Source organism: Ambystoma mexicanum, chromosome 10 (assembly GCF_040938575.1).
Source record: "Ambystoma mexicanum isolate Mex_15411 chromosome 10, UKY_AmexF1_1, whole genome shotgun sequence".
Lineage (NCBI taxonomy): Eukaryota > Metazoa > Chordata > Amphibia > Caudata > Ambystomatidae > Ambystoma > Ambystoma mexicanum.
This window is the reverse complement of record NC_090932.1, coordinates 1,541,762,661-1,541,777,422: the sequence shown is the minus strand read 5'-3', so window position 1 is coordinate 1,541,777,422 and position 14,762 is coordinate 1,541,762,661. Positions and strand designations below refer to the sequence as shown.

Sequence of the window (14,762 nt, the reverse complement as noted above, 5' to 3'; positions counted from 1 at the left end):
TAGCCCTGTTTGAGCTGAGGATAGGAATTACAGTTACACCTGTGGCTGGTTTGTAATTGGGGTTGGCGAACAGGGCTGGGAAGGGGGAAAGGAAGGGTAGGTAGGGGTACCTTACCTGCTGCTGCACGTACGTAGGTATATAGGCTCCTGCAGGTGCTGCCATTGCACCCACGATCGTCAAGGAGCAGGCCACAACTCTGGCACTGAACAACCCTGCGCAGGTCCAGTGGGCCTCCATTCCAGAATCCAGGAGGGCACTGTCTGAAGTAAATCTGCTCCCTGCTCAGTCTAATAGCTGCCTGGCTTTTCAGAGTTCTTCTTGGTGACTGAAGTCATGCTGTGTTGATAGAAACTTCAGAAACTTATTTTTGTAACCTCCTCTCTGCTGCAGGCCCGTGTCTGTCTTACACATGCGTCAGGAATGTTCCAAGCAGCCTGGGCCCGGGCAAACTCCGCCTCCAGTCCCAGGCTCACTGAACAGAAGCCTGCCAGCCCAGCCCAGTGACTCATAGCCCTGCTTGCATTCATTGTAAAGTCTGGGCCCGGGCAAACTCCGCCTCCAGTCCCAGGCTCAGAACAGAAGCCAGCCAGCCCAGCCCAGTGACTCACACCCCTGCTTGCATTCATTGTGAAGCCTGGGCCTGGGCAAACTCCGCCTCCAGTCCCAGGCTCACTGAACAGAAGCCTGCCAGCCCAGCCCAGTGACTCATAGCCCTGCTTGCATTCATTGTAAAGTCTGGGCCCGGGCAAACTCCGCCTCCAGTCCCAGGCTCAGAACAGAAGCCAGCCAGCCCAGCCCAGTGACTCACACCCCTGCTTGCATTCATTGTGAAGCCTGGGCCTGGGCAAACTCCGCCTCCAGCCCCAGACTCGCTGAACAGAAGCCAGCCAGCCCAGCCCAGTGACTCACACCCCTGCTTGCATTCATTGTAAAGTGCACTACAAAAACATAATTTATATCGGGATTCGGTATACCGTTACAAACAAGGTAACGGTTATTTAAAGATAATTAAATTGTTCACGGTGTCTATACCGGTATACCGGTATACCGTTACAACCCTACTTATTGGTAATCTCCATTTCTCATAGCCCTATTATTCCTCGTCCCAGTACTTGTGTATGAGGCACTAAAGGGACATGGAGGTAATGCCTGGCTTAGTTACCTGTAATCTTCATGACTACCAGTCCCACTCTTCCTCATCACAGTACTTACATATGAGGCAAGGAGCCTCATACGTAAGCACTGGGACAAAGAAACGGGATGTGGAGGTAATTCTGGGCCGAGAAGCTGATTTTGGGGGTTGGGGCAGGGGTTGGAAGGGAGAGGGGATGTGTGGGGGGGTGAGATAAATCGTAATGGTCATCCATGTCCAGGCTAAACTGGCTTGCTATGTGGTATTAGTGGCTAGAGAGGCATTTTGGTGTAGCCAGTCAAGTAATTTCTTAGTTTGGCTTGACTTTTTTTTTTAACTGGGCATCTTATAAACCAGTCCTGCTACGTGTAATTACCTGGCTAGACAGGCATTTGGGTGCTGCCAGTCTAGCCGTTTCTTACTGCGCATTGTAGGTATGTCTAAATGTGGCCTGGCATGCTTTACTGGAATATGTTATTACGTGTCTAGACTGGTCTACATTGTGCAGCCAGTTGGACATGTTTTCACTGTGGCGTGACATTTTTAATAGCAAAGCATTATATTAATTAATGCATTAATGTTCCTGTGCACTGTTGGTGACTTGCATGTATTGGATTTTTAGATTGGTGTTACCCTAGAAAACAATTGCAAAAGCTCTGGCCTTTTAGCCAATTTTTCTCTGAAAGTGTGCTGTATAATGCATCAAAACACATGTTTATATCTTTCTCATAGTTCAGTGTGCAGCGTTCCCCTGCAGCAGCACGTTTGTGCGTATTGTGCAAGCGTGGTAATCTAGGCTGGCCCAGTGTGTGGCGTGACCCGTGATATGTTGCTGAGTTGGGGGGGCACTCAGCATGGCTCGCAGGGGGGCCCCCAAATTTTGTGTTACGCCACTGAACAGCAACAGAGCTTCTTCCAAATAGGGGAACACACCTGTATTGAAAGCACAGTGGAAAACACCAGGCCAGTGTCCTCTCCAACTTTTGTCAAGTGGCACAGATGGGTGATGGCAAGCAGGCATCGACACTTGCATATTTAGCTGGAACTCTGGGAAAAGAGAAATGGCCTAAAAAAACTCTTGCAACAGGGGGCCTGGGCGCTAAGATAAAATGAAAACAGCTATCAGGCCAGATAACTTCAAACTAATAAAGAATGGGTGGCTTTGTTTGTAGAAAATAAGTGTTAGGCCAAATTGACTCTGCAGTCTTGCAACTTTTTTAAAATGTATTCTTTGTTGTCAAACATTACTCATATTCAATATCCATGTATGTCATTATTTCCAACACATCTGTTCGTACACTTTATTCCCCCAACTCCCAACCCTGCCGATTGTCCACTCCCGCCCTAACCCCAACTAGACACAACCAATAACCTAAGACCACGGCCTGCTCTCCTTGAGAGAGTACAGAGTTCTCAAAGAACTATTTCGACACACGCAATCCCCTATGTTTTTCCTGACGTATACTGCATTCAAGACCAGGGGAGTTGCTAGGTCTGGAAAAGACCCGGGGCTACACTGATGTCGGAACTGTTGGGACTGGGGGCTAGCTAGTCTTTTGGCTGTAGCTCCTGAGATTCTATCCGGGGCTACAACCAAATGATCAGGGGCTATAGCCCCCTTAGCCCCCCCCCTAGCAACGCCCCTGTTCAAGACAACCGCTTGTGTCGTATACGCGGTCTTGCAACATTAGGGACGTTTTTCCAACCTCAGGAAAGTGTGTGGGGCTAATCCACACACATGTTCCTATGCTTACACCACGACAAACGCATAGACCCATGTACTCTGGGTATACACAGCCTACAGGCACAGTCCGCCCTGTGATATTTAATTGGAAGGCAACAGCCAGGAGTACACCATGTCCTCTACAGGAAGGGGGAGGACCAAACTTCCCGCTGCCATGGCCAGCTTGATTAACTAACAAAGCCTCCATGGATCCGCCCTACAGCTAGTGGCTTCAATTAACATACCAATTAGAGGGTACTTCAAACAGGCCCACATGGGGCGACTATAGAGGTTACCCAAGGAGACAGGAAACCTTTCATATGTAACTGTGTCAACCTGAAGCCAGCTCCCGCCCTGCGTATCAATGACAGTGTGCCGTCATGTCTGGGATGGATGTTTACAGTAGGCCACCCTAGTAGGGGGACCCCATTCATAAAGTATGAGAATGCGGTTTGCAGTAGCCAGAGTCTGGTCTCACTGCAGCTTCAAGGGAGACCTGCTGCTTTAATCAGGGACCACAAAGAGATCCATTAAGCACAGAGACTCTTTGATCAACAACAGGAAGATGGGTGGGATTTAGTATCACAACTTTTCAACCCATTTACCTGTCCTGTTGCAAAGCACTCTGATTATGACCTCATGCATACAGGAAATTGTGGGTAGGAACCCCAGGATTAGTTCATTAAGGTAGACTTAGCCGACACCAATCTCTGTGGCCCGGTTGGCTTTAAAAGAGGGCTGACCCCCTCTTTTGGCAGATCTAAAGTCTTCACTAAAAGCAGAAAGAAAACCTCATCCGTGGACCCTGGCTGAAGGTACAGTCCGCCTTACATCATCTGCCATTGAATGCAGTCCAGGATTTCCAGAGAGGGAAGCAATATCCCTCCCCTACACATCTCCCAGCGAACAGAGGGAGATCCTGAACTCAGAGGACCCTCTAGCCGCTCCATTACTGGTACCCGGCTAGCACACAGCATGCCCTACTAGGCTCTGTAACATGATTCCTCGTTAGAGAGTTCCAGAAGGTCTCTGAACCTTCAACCAAAGACAAGGCAGCTGCCTGCAACACACTCCTCAGCTTTGGACCGTCCACGATAAAGGGCGAAACAAGCCCCATGAAGAAGCTGGGAGAAGTCCCTCAACAAGCATCTACAGACTTCTGCCATAAAGGACATTTTCAAGTAAGTTTGCGTTTGTCGAGCTGCAACGCTGACCGTTGTCAAGCCGCAGTCGCTTAAAGACATCCAAGACATTTCGACCAGTGCTTCAGTACCCCAATCGGTAATGAGACGATTGCAGACCCCCAGCCACTGTGTAGGCTAGCCTGCAGCCATTCGCCCAGCTTCTTTTGCCGAACCGTCTTGCTGCTCGATACCCGCAGCTGATGGCCTCCTTGAACTCTGTCCCAGAAGCCTGCAAAGCACTCTGGAGCCACCTCGACTGTTGAGCACCAAGAACATCTACAGCACAAGGTAAATTGTAGTTCTGTCCCACCTGGTCTGTCCCAGAAGGCCCCTAGAGACTTCAAGACCTATTGCTCCCTAGGTGCTGAAGCCAAGTAACCTTAAACTGTTGCAATTATTAACCATACCGACTACCCTCCTGTCAGTATACAGAGTGCATCTTTTTTTTTCTTCTTTGAAACTGTCCTCTGCATTCCTATACAGGCTGGGTTGTATTTCGTACAGTTGCTAGAACAATCTGTTGTGATATAAATAAAGTAGATCTTTTTGATACAACCTTGACTGGACAGTCCCTTTTATCATTGGGTAACTGTATTTTCACTGTGTTGCAACTAACCAATGATCCACAACCTTTTGAAGATAAGCCTGCCGTTCAGTCCATGTTACCAAAATCGGAGGTTTATAATTGGCTTGTTCCAATCTGTTCGGATCTTTTCTGGTGTACTAGAGGTGTGGGGTAGATAAATAGGGTACCCACCAAGTTAACCCAAAATATTCTAAATTGTTAACATGGCTGAGCAGTAATGTTTCAAGAAGGGTGGATAGGTTTGTACCAAATTACATGTAATCCAAGGCATCCCATCCCCCTCTTTGATTGTACTGCGAGCCTGAGTTATTTGTTCTTTCAAAGAGCCTGGGGGAATGACTCCCTTCCCCAAACCTTCTTGGCCTTTATCCTTCTCCTGGTCGCTTGCTCTCAGTTCATCAAAACCACCAGTGGGAATTACTCCCTTCCCCTGGTCTTCTTTCTATCAGTCTTCACACCTATAAAACCCAATTCCGGTTTCACCGCTTTGATTTGGCCCACTTGGTTCACTACCCTGCCAAGTACGGCCACAAGGAAGATTACTCACATCCATCGTTGGGATCCTCATCCTCAACCCTTTTCTGATGGTTAGTGGTGTAGTGATAAGCTGCTAGGCGCTTGCAGTAACCTGCATTTGCACTAACCCACTGAGCTATCTTGTGTGTATTAGAGCCTATTCGAAGCGTGGAGGAAAATGCTGACATCAACCAGGACTCTCAAACTGGGTGAGCCTGCATGCTTGCAAGGGGTTAATTGCAAAGGCCTTTTTTGAAGACATAAAACATCGTGCTTTAGCAAGAGGCTCCATGCAGTTCGTGGGAGCCAGGCATTGCTTTGCCCGTCTTCGCTCTGCAAGTCAGGTGCACTGATAAGACAAGAATGCAAAGAAACAGTGCCCGAAGCCTGGGAGCCAAGACTGGCTGTTTCCAGTCTTGTAACTTTCCAAGCAAAAAACATGTTTACTGCCAGGAGGGAAGAGCCTAGAAGCTTCTCGAAGAGCTGACACGTCATGATGATTGACGTGCAGCTCCTAATAAGAGAACTATACTTGGACCAGGGAGGGGGGACTCATCCTGGACTGTTGGAAAGACGTGCGTATCAAGGACAGTGCCTGGACGACCAGCTGTGCGCTATCAGGGCCGAGGCTCCTAACATCACATCCCTGCTCTGGTGTAGGACTGTGGGGGCTTGGCCAGTCCTCCCCTCCTCTGCTGAGGAGTGCCGGGCACCAGATAGCGGCGAGGGTCCTGGATGTGATCAGATCGTATCTTCATCTACATTTCATTAGGAGCGTAAGACCAAATAATTGCATATTCATCTGTGATTGATAATTGGCATTATATAGCTTGCACTCTCTATTTCCACATTATTATAAATTGCTGCTTAGTTTTCATTAGTCATTGTAGATAATAAATGCAAGCACCATATTCTGTGTGATTGGCTTTTTTCCAGACTGAGTTCATCGTGCTTCTTAAACCTTATTTGTGTGGGAAGGTAATTAGGAGTGATTTACTTTGCACAAAGGGCTGGATCCCAGGGAGGTGCGGGTACTGTTTATCACTACATTTGGCGCTGTGAGCAGGGTTTTCGAGCACGATGCCCTTCTGGAAAAGAAATACAAAAGATGAATGCAATGGGGAAGATAGTGCACTCTGTCACATTCCAGGATGGCCGGCATCAAATGCTTGGTCGGGTGTGGCAGATATTTTGCATCGGTACTCGGCACCGATGGCATGGGACATGCTTGAAAATGATGTTTCCCCGGCGGTAATTAGTAAGTGCTTGGAGAGTTTACCGCTTGAGAAATGCAGAAAGGAGCTCAAGGCAGCAGGAAATATAGGCTGGTTATTCCTGCAGGCGCTCAGAAAGGTGCATGAGAATGAATTGCTTAAAGATGCTAAAATTAGTAAATTAACAGACGAGATATCCCTGCTCCAAGAGCAACAAATTATTATGAGAGAGACCCTTGAATCGTCCGTTAAACGGGCTGATCAGATGGAGGACAGGTGTGCCTCTTTAGCTGTGCGTGTAGCCACGCACAAGCGCAGACAGCAGCGGGGCAATCCATCAAAGATAAGGATTCGCGCGCTAATTAGGAAAGATAACTGGGACCCAAATTTATGGTCGGGTGAAGTCAGTGATAGTGAAACTGAGCAAGCACATGACTGGAATGAGTCTGTTGAGATTAGACTTGCTGAATTAAATTGGTCTGATGGAGAAGAGCTGGAATGTGTTCCAGAGAAATGTGTTTATCCAGCACGGCCATTAATCACTAACAAATCAAAGGGCCAAGCTGGCGGTGCAAATATTCAAAATACAAGGATTGTCCGTGATTATACACAGACAGAGCTTTTAGAGATTGCTAAGTTATTTAGACAGAAGCTAGGTGAAGCACTTTTGACTTGGTTCCTTCGCATCTGGGACACGGGTGCCGATAGTATCTTCTTAACCCCAGAGGAACTGTTAAAGATGGGTTCACTCACTACTAATGTGATGTTGGGACAGATAGTGCGCGGTGCGCTCGGACAGCAAGGTTCTCATTCCTTGTTTAATTGGCTTCAGACTGCCCTAATGAATCTGTATGGGAGTCCAATGGATATGGAAGAGAGTTGGGGCTGTTGGCAGTCACTAACTGAAGCAACAAACCAGCTTAGAGAGATGGGTTTGCAGTGTGCACTGTACAGTGCAAATTTTGCAGGGCCTGACATGGAGTTGTTTACAGCTGGCATGCGCGCACGTTTGTTAAGAAATGCACCGAGTCACATGAAGGGCGCATTGCTTTCATTGCTGGGTCCAGCGCAGGGCAAAGCCATTGGTGAAGTGGCACTTCTGTTAGGGCAACTAGAAGGGCTGGATGTACGCAAAGCAGCACGTCTAGTGGCTGCAAACAATGATTCAGAAAAAAAGCGTGGTAAAAATGTAAAGTATAAAGAGAAAGCTGATACTGTTGAGATCACACGCAAACAAATGTGGGTGGACCTGCTAAAGGCAGGAATTCCAAGAGATGAGATAGATGGTAAACCCACATCTGAGCTGCTTGAGAAATGGAAAAAAATTAAAAGACAGGGACGGGAAAAAACTAAGCCCTCTGCACCCTCTGAAGAGGAGGTGTTAAAGCCCAAAGTGCGAGCAAAGGGTTACCCTGATTTGGCAAAGAACAAGTGGGAGGTCCCAGACCCCATTTTTGATTGAAGGGCTGGCTCTGTCTTTGAGGTACGGTTAATAAAGAGAACTAGCCCCAGAGACAGACGCCCTTTTGTGCCACTTACCTTGTACTTGGATGAGAAAGTAAAACATGTTTTGGCTCTATTAGACACAGGAGCTGAGGTAACCATTCTGAATGGCAATCCCAGTAAATTGTCTGGTCCCAGAGTTTTGGTCAATGGTTATGGGGGAGCAGAAACTGTTGCAAAAGCCTTTAATGTAAAAATGTCAATTGGTGAGGGATTGCCTTTCACAGCAAATGTTTTGATTGCAGATATACCAGAGTACATCCTTGGCATGGATGTGTTGTTGGGCAAAAGTGTGACTACAGATTTAGGCGAATTTGTTTTTGGCAATCGAAAAATCCATGTGAGAGTTGTTAACCCTGTTGTGGTTGGGCATGCCAAATGGTCCCCCTTGCATTTACCTCCTCCTGCTGACCCAGTGTGTGTGAAACAGTACCGGTTGCCAGGAGGACATAAAGAGATTGGTGAAACTATTGAGTCATTGGTGAAAGCTGGCATAATGAGGCCGGCAGTCAGTCCATTCAACTCGCCGATCTGGCCTGTCCGCCGCCCGGATGGGGCATGGCGTCTGACAATTGATTACCGCATTTTGAACAAGAAGGTGCCGCCCTTAGCTACGGCGGTGCCAGACATCATTACCCTGATTGAAAACCTTACGAGAGAAGTGGGTGAATGGCATGTGGTCCTTGACCTGGCCAATGCATTTTTCTCCATTGATATTGACACTGAATCACAAGACCAATTTGCTATCACTTGGGGAGACAGACAGTTTACCTTTACTAAATTGCCCCAGGGGTATGTGCATAGTCCCACTCTGTGTCATGGATTGATTGCCAGGGACTTAAAGATGATGCAATTGGATGATGTATTTATTGCTCATTACATTGATGACATCATGCTGACCAGTGTTGAGAAAGAACATGTAGAAAATGCTGCTGAAAAGTTGATCACACACATGCAAAATCGGGGGTGGGCCATAAATCCCAAAAAGGTACAGGGGCCTGCTCAAGAGGTGAAATTTCTAGGTGCAATCTGGTCTGGGTCAGTTAAGAAAATTCCCGACCCGGTAATTGATATGGTTCAGCAGATGGCTCCACCAGCAGATAAAAAAGAGGCACAAAGATTCATTGGGTTAATGGGGTTTTGGAGAAATCACATACCTCATTTAAGCCTGATACTGAAACCCATTTACAAAGTCACCAGAAAGAAACATGACTTTACATGGGGCCTAGAGCAACAGACTTCCTTCCAACAGGCTAAAGATGCATTGCAAAATTACATCACGCTGGGGCCCCTGACAAAAACTGATCCTTTTGAATTGGAAATTCTTGTCTACAATGACGTGGCTGTGTGGAGCTTGTGGCAAAAGCAAGGACATAAAAGAGTGCCACAGGGGTTCTGGTCAAGGAAACTCACAGATCCTATGACAAGATACACTCCTCTTGAGAAACAAGTTGCTGCAGTGTACTGGGCTCTAGTTGAAACTGAAAGAATCACAGGCGAGCAACCAGTGACAATTTGCACAGAAATTCCAATCATGGGCTGGGTGCGTGACACTGCTGCAAATGGGAAAAGTGGCAGAGCACAAGACGCCACTCATGTCAAATGGAAATGGTATTTACAGCAACGTGCAAAAGCTGGCCGCACAGGGGTTTCCAGACTGCAAGAACAAATGCTGGAGGCAGTAGATCTGGATGCGATGCCTGAACCAAACACCCATGTGGCGTTGCCAGAATCTCCCTTCAAAGTCGCACCAGCCTATGATACATTGACAGAAGAAGAACAAAAGTCTGCATGGTTCACGGACGGCACGGCAAAGTATGATAAAGGGCAAAGACACTGGCAAGCTGTCGCATTCCAGCCCCATCGAGAAACACTGCTAATGAGAGAAGGTGTGGGAGGATCAAGTCAGTATGCTGAACTGCAAGCAGTGGCCTCCGTGATTGAACAGGTGAAGGAAACAGAGACTGCATACATATACACAGACAGTTGGGCCACATATCAAGGCCTGACACATTGGGCACCGGCATGGAGAAGAGATGGTTGGCAAATCAAGAACACGCCGATCTGGGGAGGGCCAGACATCTGGGAAGAGATGTGGTGCAAAGGTGAGAGGTGCAAAATCTGCATTGGGCATGTCGATGCACACATGCCCCCTGACACCTCACTGGCTGCCCTGTTCAACAATGAAGTGGATCAAATGGCAAAGATTCGCCCAGTGACAACACCGCAAGAAGCTGAGGTGCTGCAAGGGATGGCGGATTGGGCACACCAAACCTCAGGGCATCTAGGGCAAACAGGAACTTATCAATGGGCAAAAAAGAGACAATTGCCCATTACCATGGATCAAGCCAGACAAGCTGCCTCCCAATGTTCCGTGTGCAGTGAAGTGAAGCACTACCCTCTGGAGAGGAAGCCACAAGGCCCTTTGAGAAGAGGTGAAAGAGCTGCTAGCGTATGGCAAGTTGACTACATTGGCCCTTTACCGCCCGAGAATGGAAAGCATTATGTGTTGACCATGGTAGACACATACTCTGGACTGTTATTAGCTTATCCAGCCGCCCATGCAGATCAAAGGGCTACCTTGCAAGGCATGGAATACCTCATCAGACACTATGGCATCCCGGATGAAATCCAATCAGACCAAGGCAGCCATTTTGCTGGACACAATGTGCAAGACTGGGCACTAGAGCAAGGCATAAAGTGGACACTGCACATCAGCCGATACCCAGAATCCTCTGCTCTGGTGGAACGTAGCAATGGGCTGCTCAAGCAACAAATAAAGAAGCTGACTAAGACTCACACTCTCAAGGGGTGGTCCAAACATCTGGCACATGCACTGTTTGAACTGAACAATCGTCCACTGGGAAATCGCCAGACACCCTTTGTGAGACTGACAAGTGAGAAAGTGGAATCTACAAAGACTCTTGTTGTGTGGAAAACTGACAAAGAAGCTAAGCTGCCTGTACAAGCCACTGCAGGCAGCATTGGACTTGATCTATCTACCTGTGAAGATGGTGTTATACCGGCGGGGCAAACCAAATCCATCTCGCTGGGTATTGGCATCAAATTGCCGGCTGGCACTTATGGACGCATTGCTGCACGATCCAGCCTGGCAAAACAAGGCATTGACATATTAGGAGGTGTGATTGATCCTGATTATAGAGGGACTGTTTCGGTACTTTTACATAATGCTGGTGCATCTGCAGTACCATTAACCAAATATGACCGAATTGCACAATTGATTTGTGAACAAGCAGTTGTCCCCCTAGTAGTAGAAAGCAAGCAATCTCCAGACACTACATTGAGGGGGGAAGGAGGCTTCGGTAGCACAGGAAAAAAGGTGTGGGTGCACCATCCTAACAAAAAGCCTGAGGCTGGGGAAGTGCTAAGTCAAGGTGTTGGAAGTACTTATGTTGTACTTTTGCATAATTCTGATGTGCCTGTTTATATTCCCGCTACTAGGCTCACACCACGAACGTAGAGCAGTATGAAGGGGATGGGACTTGCCTTGCTGTGGGTGCTCCTGGCCTGCCAAACCAACGCTTTCTCTGTAAAGAGTGGGTTATTGCAAGACACTACATGGACTCTGAGAATCGCATGCACTACACCTGATGCTCCAGTCCTGCGTGATAACTACAACCGCACTGTAACCTGTGAGAAAAGTGTTACAAATGAGTATCCACATGGAACTGCAAGAGTTCTAGATTGGCACATTGTTGGACACCTTTTATCACTAACTCATATGACTGGCGCCTACGAGATTTTAGGTCCAGAAGTTTCAGTGAATGGATCAAATAATTTGTTTGATGTTTCATGTTTCTTTTGTCCCAAGAACTGCAACGAGTGTACTCGCCAAGATTTTCTGGACTATAACTTAGCCACATGTTCTTCATATAATTGTACGTTGAAACAGCCTATACCAGATGGTAGTATGGTGTTTGTATCAAAAACCAATATTGTACTTGGTAGGCATCCCACTTGGAGGATGGTGTTTTTCAAATCTCACAAAGAGGAGTTGGTAAAACTGCTAGATTTTCCAATAGTAAGACAACATTTAAATTGCAGACATGTGATGCACGCTTCCATTATTTCAGAGGTACACTTAGACATAGACTTGTCACGGGGCAATGTCTCCTTAGTACTACCAAGCTGCTATAAATGGAGTCAATTTCTATGGCCCATCACCAAATTGCGCGTAGCTAGGGGTTTAGATTCCTTGATTGCGGGTGCAGCGGGAGTGGGAACGGGGGCTTTAAATGCTTTTGACATAGAAACTGTGCGCAACAAGTTAGCCACTATGGGTTCTGATGCCAGCGGCGCTATAAAACTTCTGGCTCAGTGGGGCCCATTGATAAGTCCTACCCTGCGCAACACTGCTACAAGTATTTCCCATTTATTGATTTCTTCGATATACTCTGTGTTCTTGTGGTAAGCTCAATTTATTACTTTGATCTTGTATCTTTTGCATTAGCTATTGGTTTCTACTCAACGTGTGTCCTTTAACTTTTGGTGCCGATTAGTTCACAATTTCATTATTTGCATGGGTGAAGTGTGCACACCATGCTTGATTGGGGGCTCCGGTATTGTAGCGCATAGGTCAAGGAAATCCCCTTTTTATGTGTTTCTTTTGTTCTTCCATTTAAGGAAGGATGTATTCCTCAAATGTTTAAGCTTGTTTCTTACTGTATATTTTCTGTTTTTGTTTCATTATTTTCAACTACCTTTTGCTTCTGTTTACTCCACCCTCCAACCATGGTTTACGGTATGCCAATGATTCTTATTCATATAATATTATGATATTTGCTATATGTCACTATCTTTTTTGCTATATGTCACTACTATTTTTTAACTTTATGTGATATGGTCTGTATTTACTTTTTTCAAATTCAATGTGATTGTTACAATCTTTTGTATCCTCTTTTCTGTCATGAATAATATGATAAATCAAATGTTGCATGTGACTACTCAGCCTTGAAAACGACCTGCGTGTCGAAACACGTGTCGGCTGTTTCTACAACAATTAAAGCATCAATTTTATAATTAGTGCTCCTTATTCATATGGTGTTCAGCGCATCTCCACCTCAACTCCCCTCTTGTACACTGCTACAAGTATTGGCAACCATTGGAAGTGGCAGAATTTCAGCTATGAAGACATTTTCTCTGCCATAGGACAGGTCAACAAAACTGCTAAAGACACACGGTGTATTTTATGGCAAACTTTGCTAAATCAGCAGGTGTTAGCTTTCCGCTCCGAATGGGGGCGACTATCTTCAACCCACTGGCACACAGAGCTACAGTTACCAGCAGACATATGGATTAAGCCGCTTGCTTTTGATTGCATGAATAACACCTGCCATGCGTTAATGCAAGTGAGTAGGACCGCTTATGCTCTAGAAATATGGTGCCCTTTTATAGTACTGCCTATGAAAATCAATGGTTCCTGGTGGGTTCCGCAAATACGAGGGGAATGGTTAGACAGCCAAAACTACACCATCCACAGTCACACCTGCATGCCCTGGGATCAGGGGTGGGTGTGTCCCCTAACTGGGAGGGTTCCGGACCCATGTATACATCCCGTAGCAGGGGAGTGCACCTGGATGCAATACCACATAAATGGGACTGACATCTTTCAGATAGATCAGCATACAGCTTGCGTAGTTACTAATCATTCCTTGCTTATTAACAATTATAGGTTATTAGGGAATCCTCAAGTATTTTGTGTAGATCAAGTTGTGACTATCCTAGACATTGTTACTCATACCCTATATTCTCTAACCCAGTGGTCTCACACTACTCTGCATGCTGAGCTCACGCATTTGCTTAACTGGACTCTATCCTATGGAGTGATTACTGCCCGGCTTCAAGCTATTAGACAATTTGCTCAAACTGCTTGGAAAGATTTCCAGACGCTAGCTACCTCAGTTATTTCTGCAGAGTACAAGCTAATAATAGACAGAAACCAATTAATCAAAACTGCTGACCATCTGCAATCTGTTACTACTCACCACTGGTGGGATATATTCACTGGATGGTCTCCCTCCTCCACTAAACTGCTTAATATAATACTGCACCCATTGCTGTGGTTGCTGATTTCCCTAATATTCATACTTATCGTCTTCATTGGACTCTTGCGCAGAATGTCTTTCCTTTATACTAGAATGTCTGCGCTAGAGAAACGCTTAATTGGCCTACAGCACACTGTGCATGCTTCCAGATCATGGAACTGAGTCAGCATTTTCAGGCCTCACTTCGAAAGGGGTGGAATGTAGTGATAAGCTGCTAGGCGCTTGCAGTAACCTGCATTTGCACTAACCCACTGAGCTATCTTGTGTGTATTAGAGCCTATTCGAAGCGTGGAGGAAAATGCTGACATCAACCAGGACTCTCAAACTGGGTGAGCCTGCATGCTTGCAAGGGGTTAATTGCAAAGGCCTTTTTTGAAGACATAAAACATCGTGCTTTAGCAAGAGGCTCCATGCAGTTCGTGGGAGCCAGGCATTGCTTTGCCCGTCTTCGCTCTGCAAGTCAGGTGCACTGATAAGACAAGAATGCAAAGAAACAGTGCCCGAAGCCTGGGAGCCAAGACTGGCTGTTTCCAGTCTTGTAACTTTCCAAGCAAAAAACATGTTTACTGCCAGGAGGGAAGAGCCTAGAAGCTTCTCGAAGAGCTGACACGTCATGATGATTGACGTGCAGCTCCTAATAAGAGAACTATACTTGGACCAGGGAGGGGGGACTCATCCTGGACTGTTGGAAAGACGTGCGTATCAAGGACAGTGCCTGGACGACCAGCTGTGCGCTATCAGGGCCGAGGCTCCTAACATCACATCCCTGCTCTGGTGTAGGACTGTGGGGGCTTGGCCAGTCCTCCCCTCCTCTGCTGAGGAGTGCCGGGCACCAGAT

General features: G+C 46.7%; 1 protein-coding gene across 2 annotated transcripts in view; it reads left to right on the top strand.

Annotated features, from left to right (window-relative positions):
- Positions 1–12,894, top strand: part of COQ5 (coenzyme Q5, methyltransferase) — a 371,634-nt gene extending 358,740 nt beyond the window's left edge. Inside the window, exon 7 of one of the 2 annotated variants that reach the window (XM_069619771.1) lies at positions 11,322–12,894. In XM_069619771.1, the coding sequence (XP_069475872.1) occupies positions 11,322–11,471 (150 nt within the window). In that variant the 3' untranslated portion in view covers positions 11,472–12,894. The remainder of the gene's footprint in view (positions 1–11,321) is intronic. The other variant, XM_069619773.1, reaches the window with a different exon arrangement.
- The last annotated feature ends 1,868 nt before the right edge of the window (positions 12,895–14,762 follow it).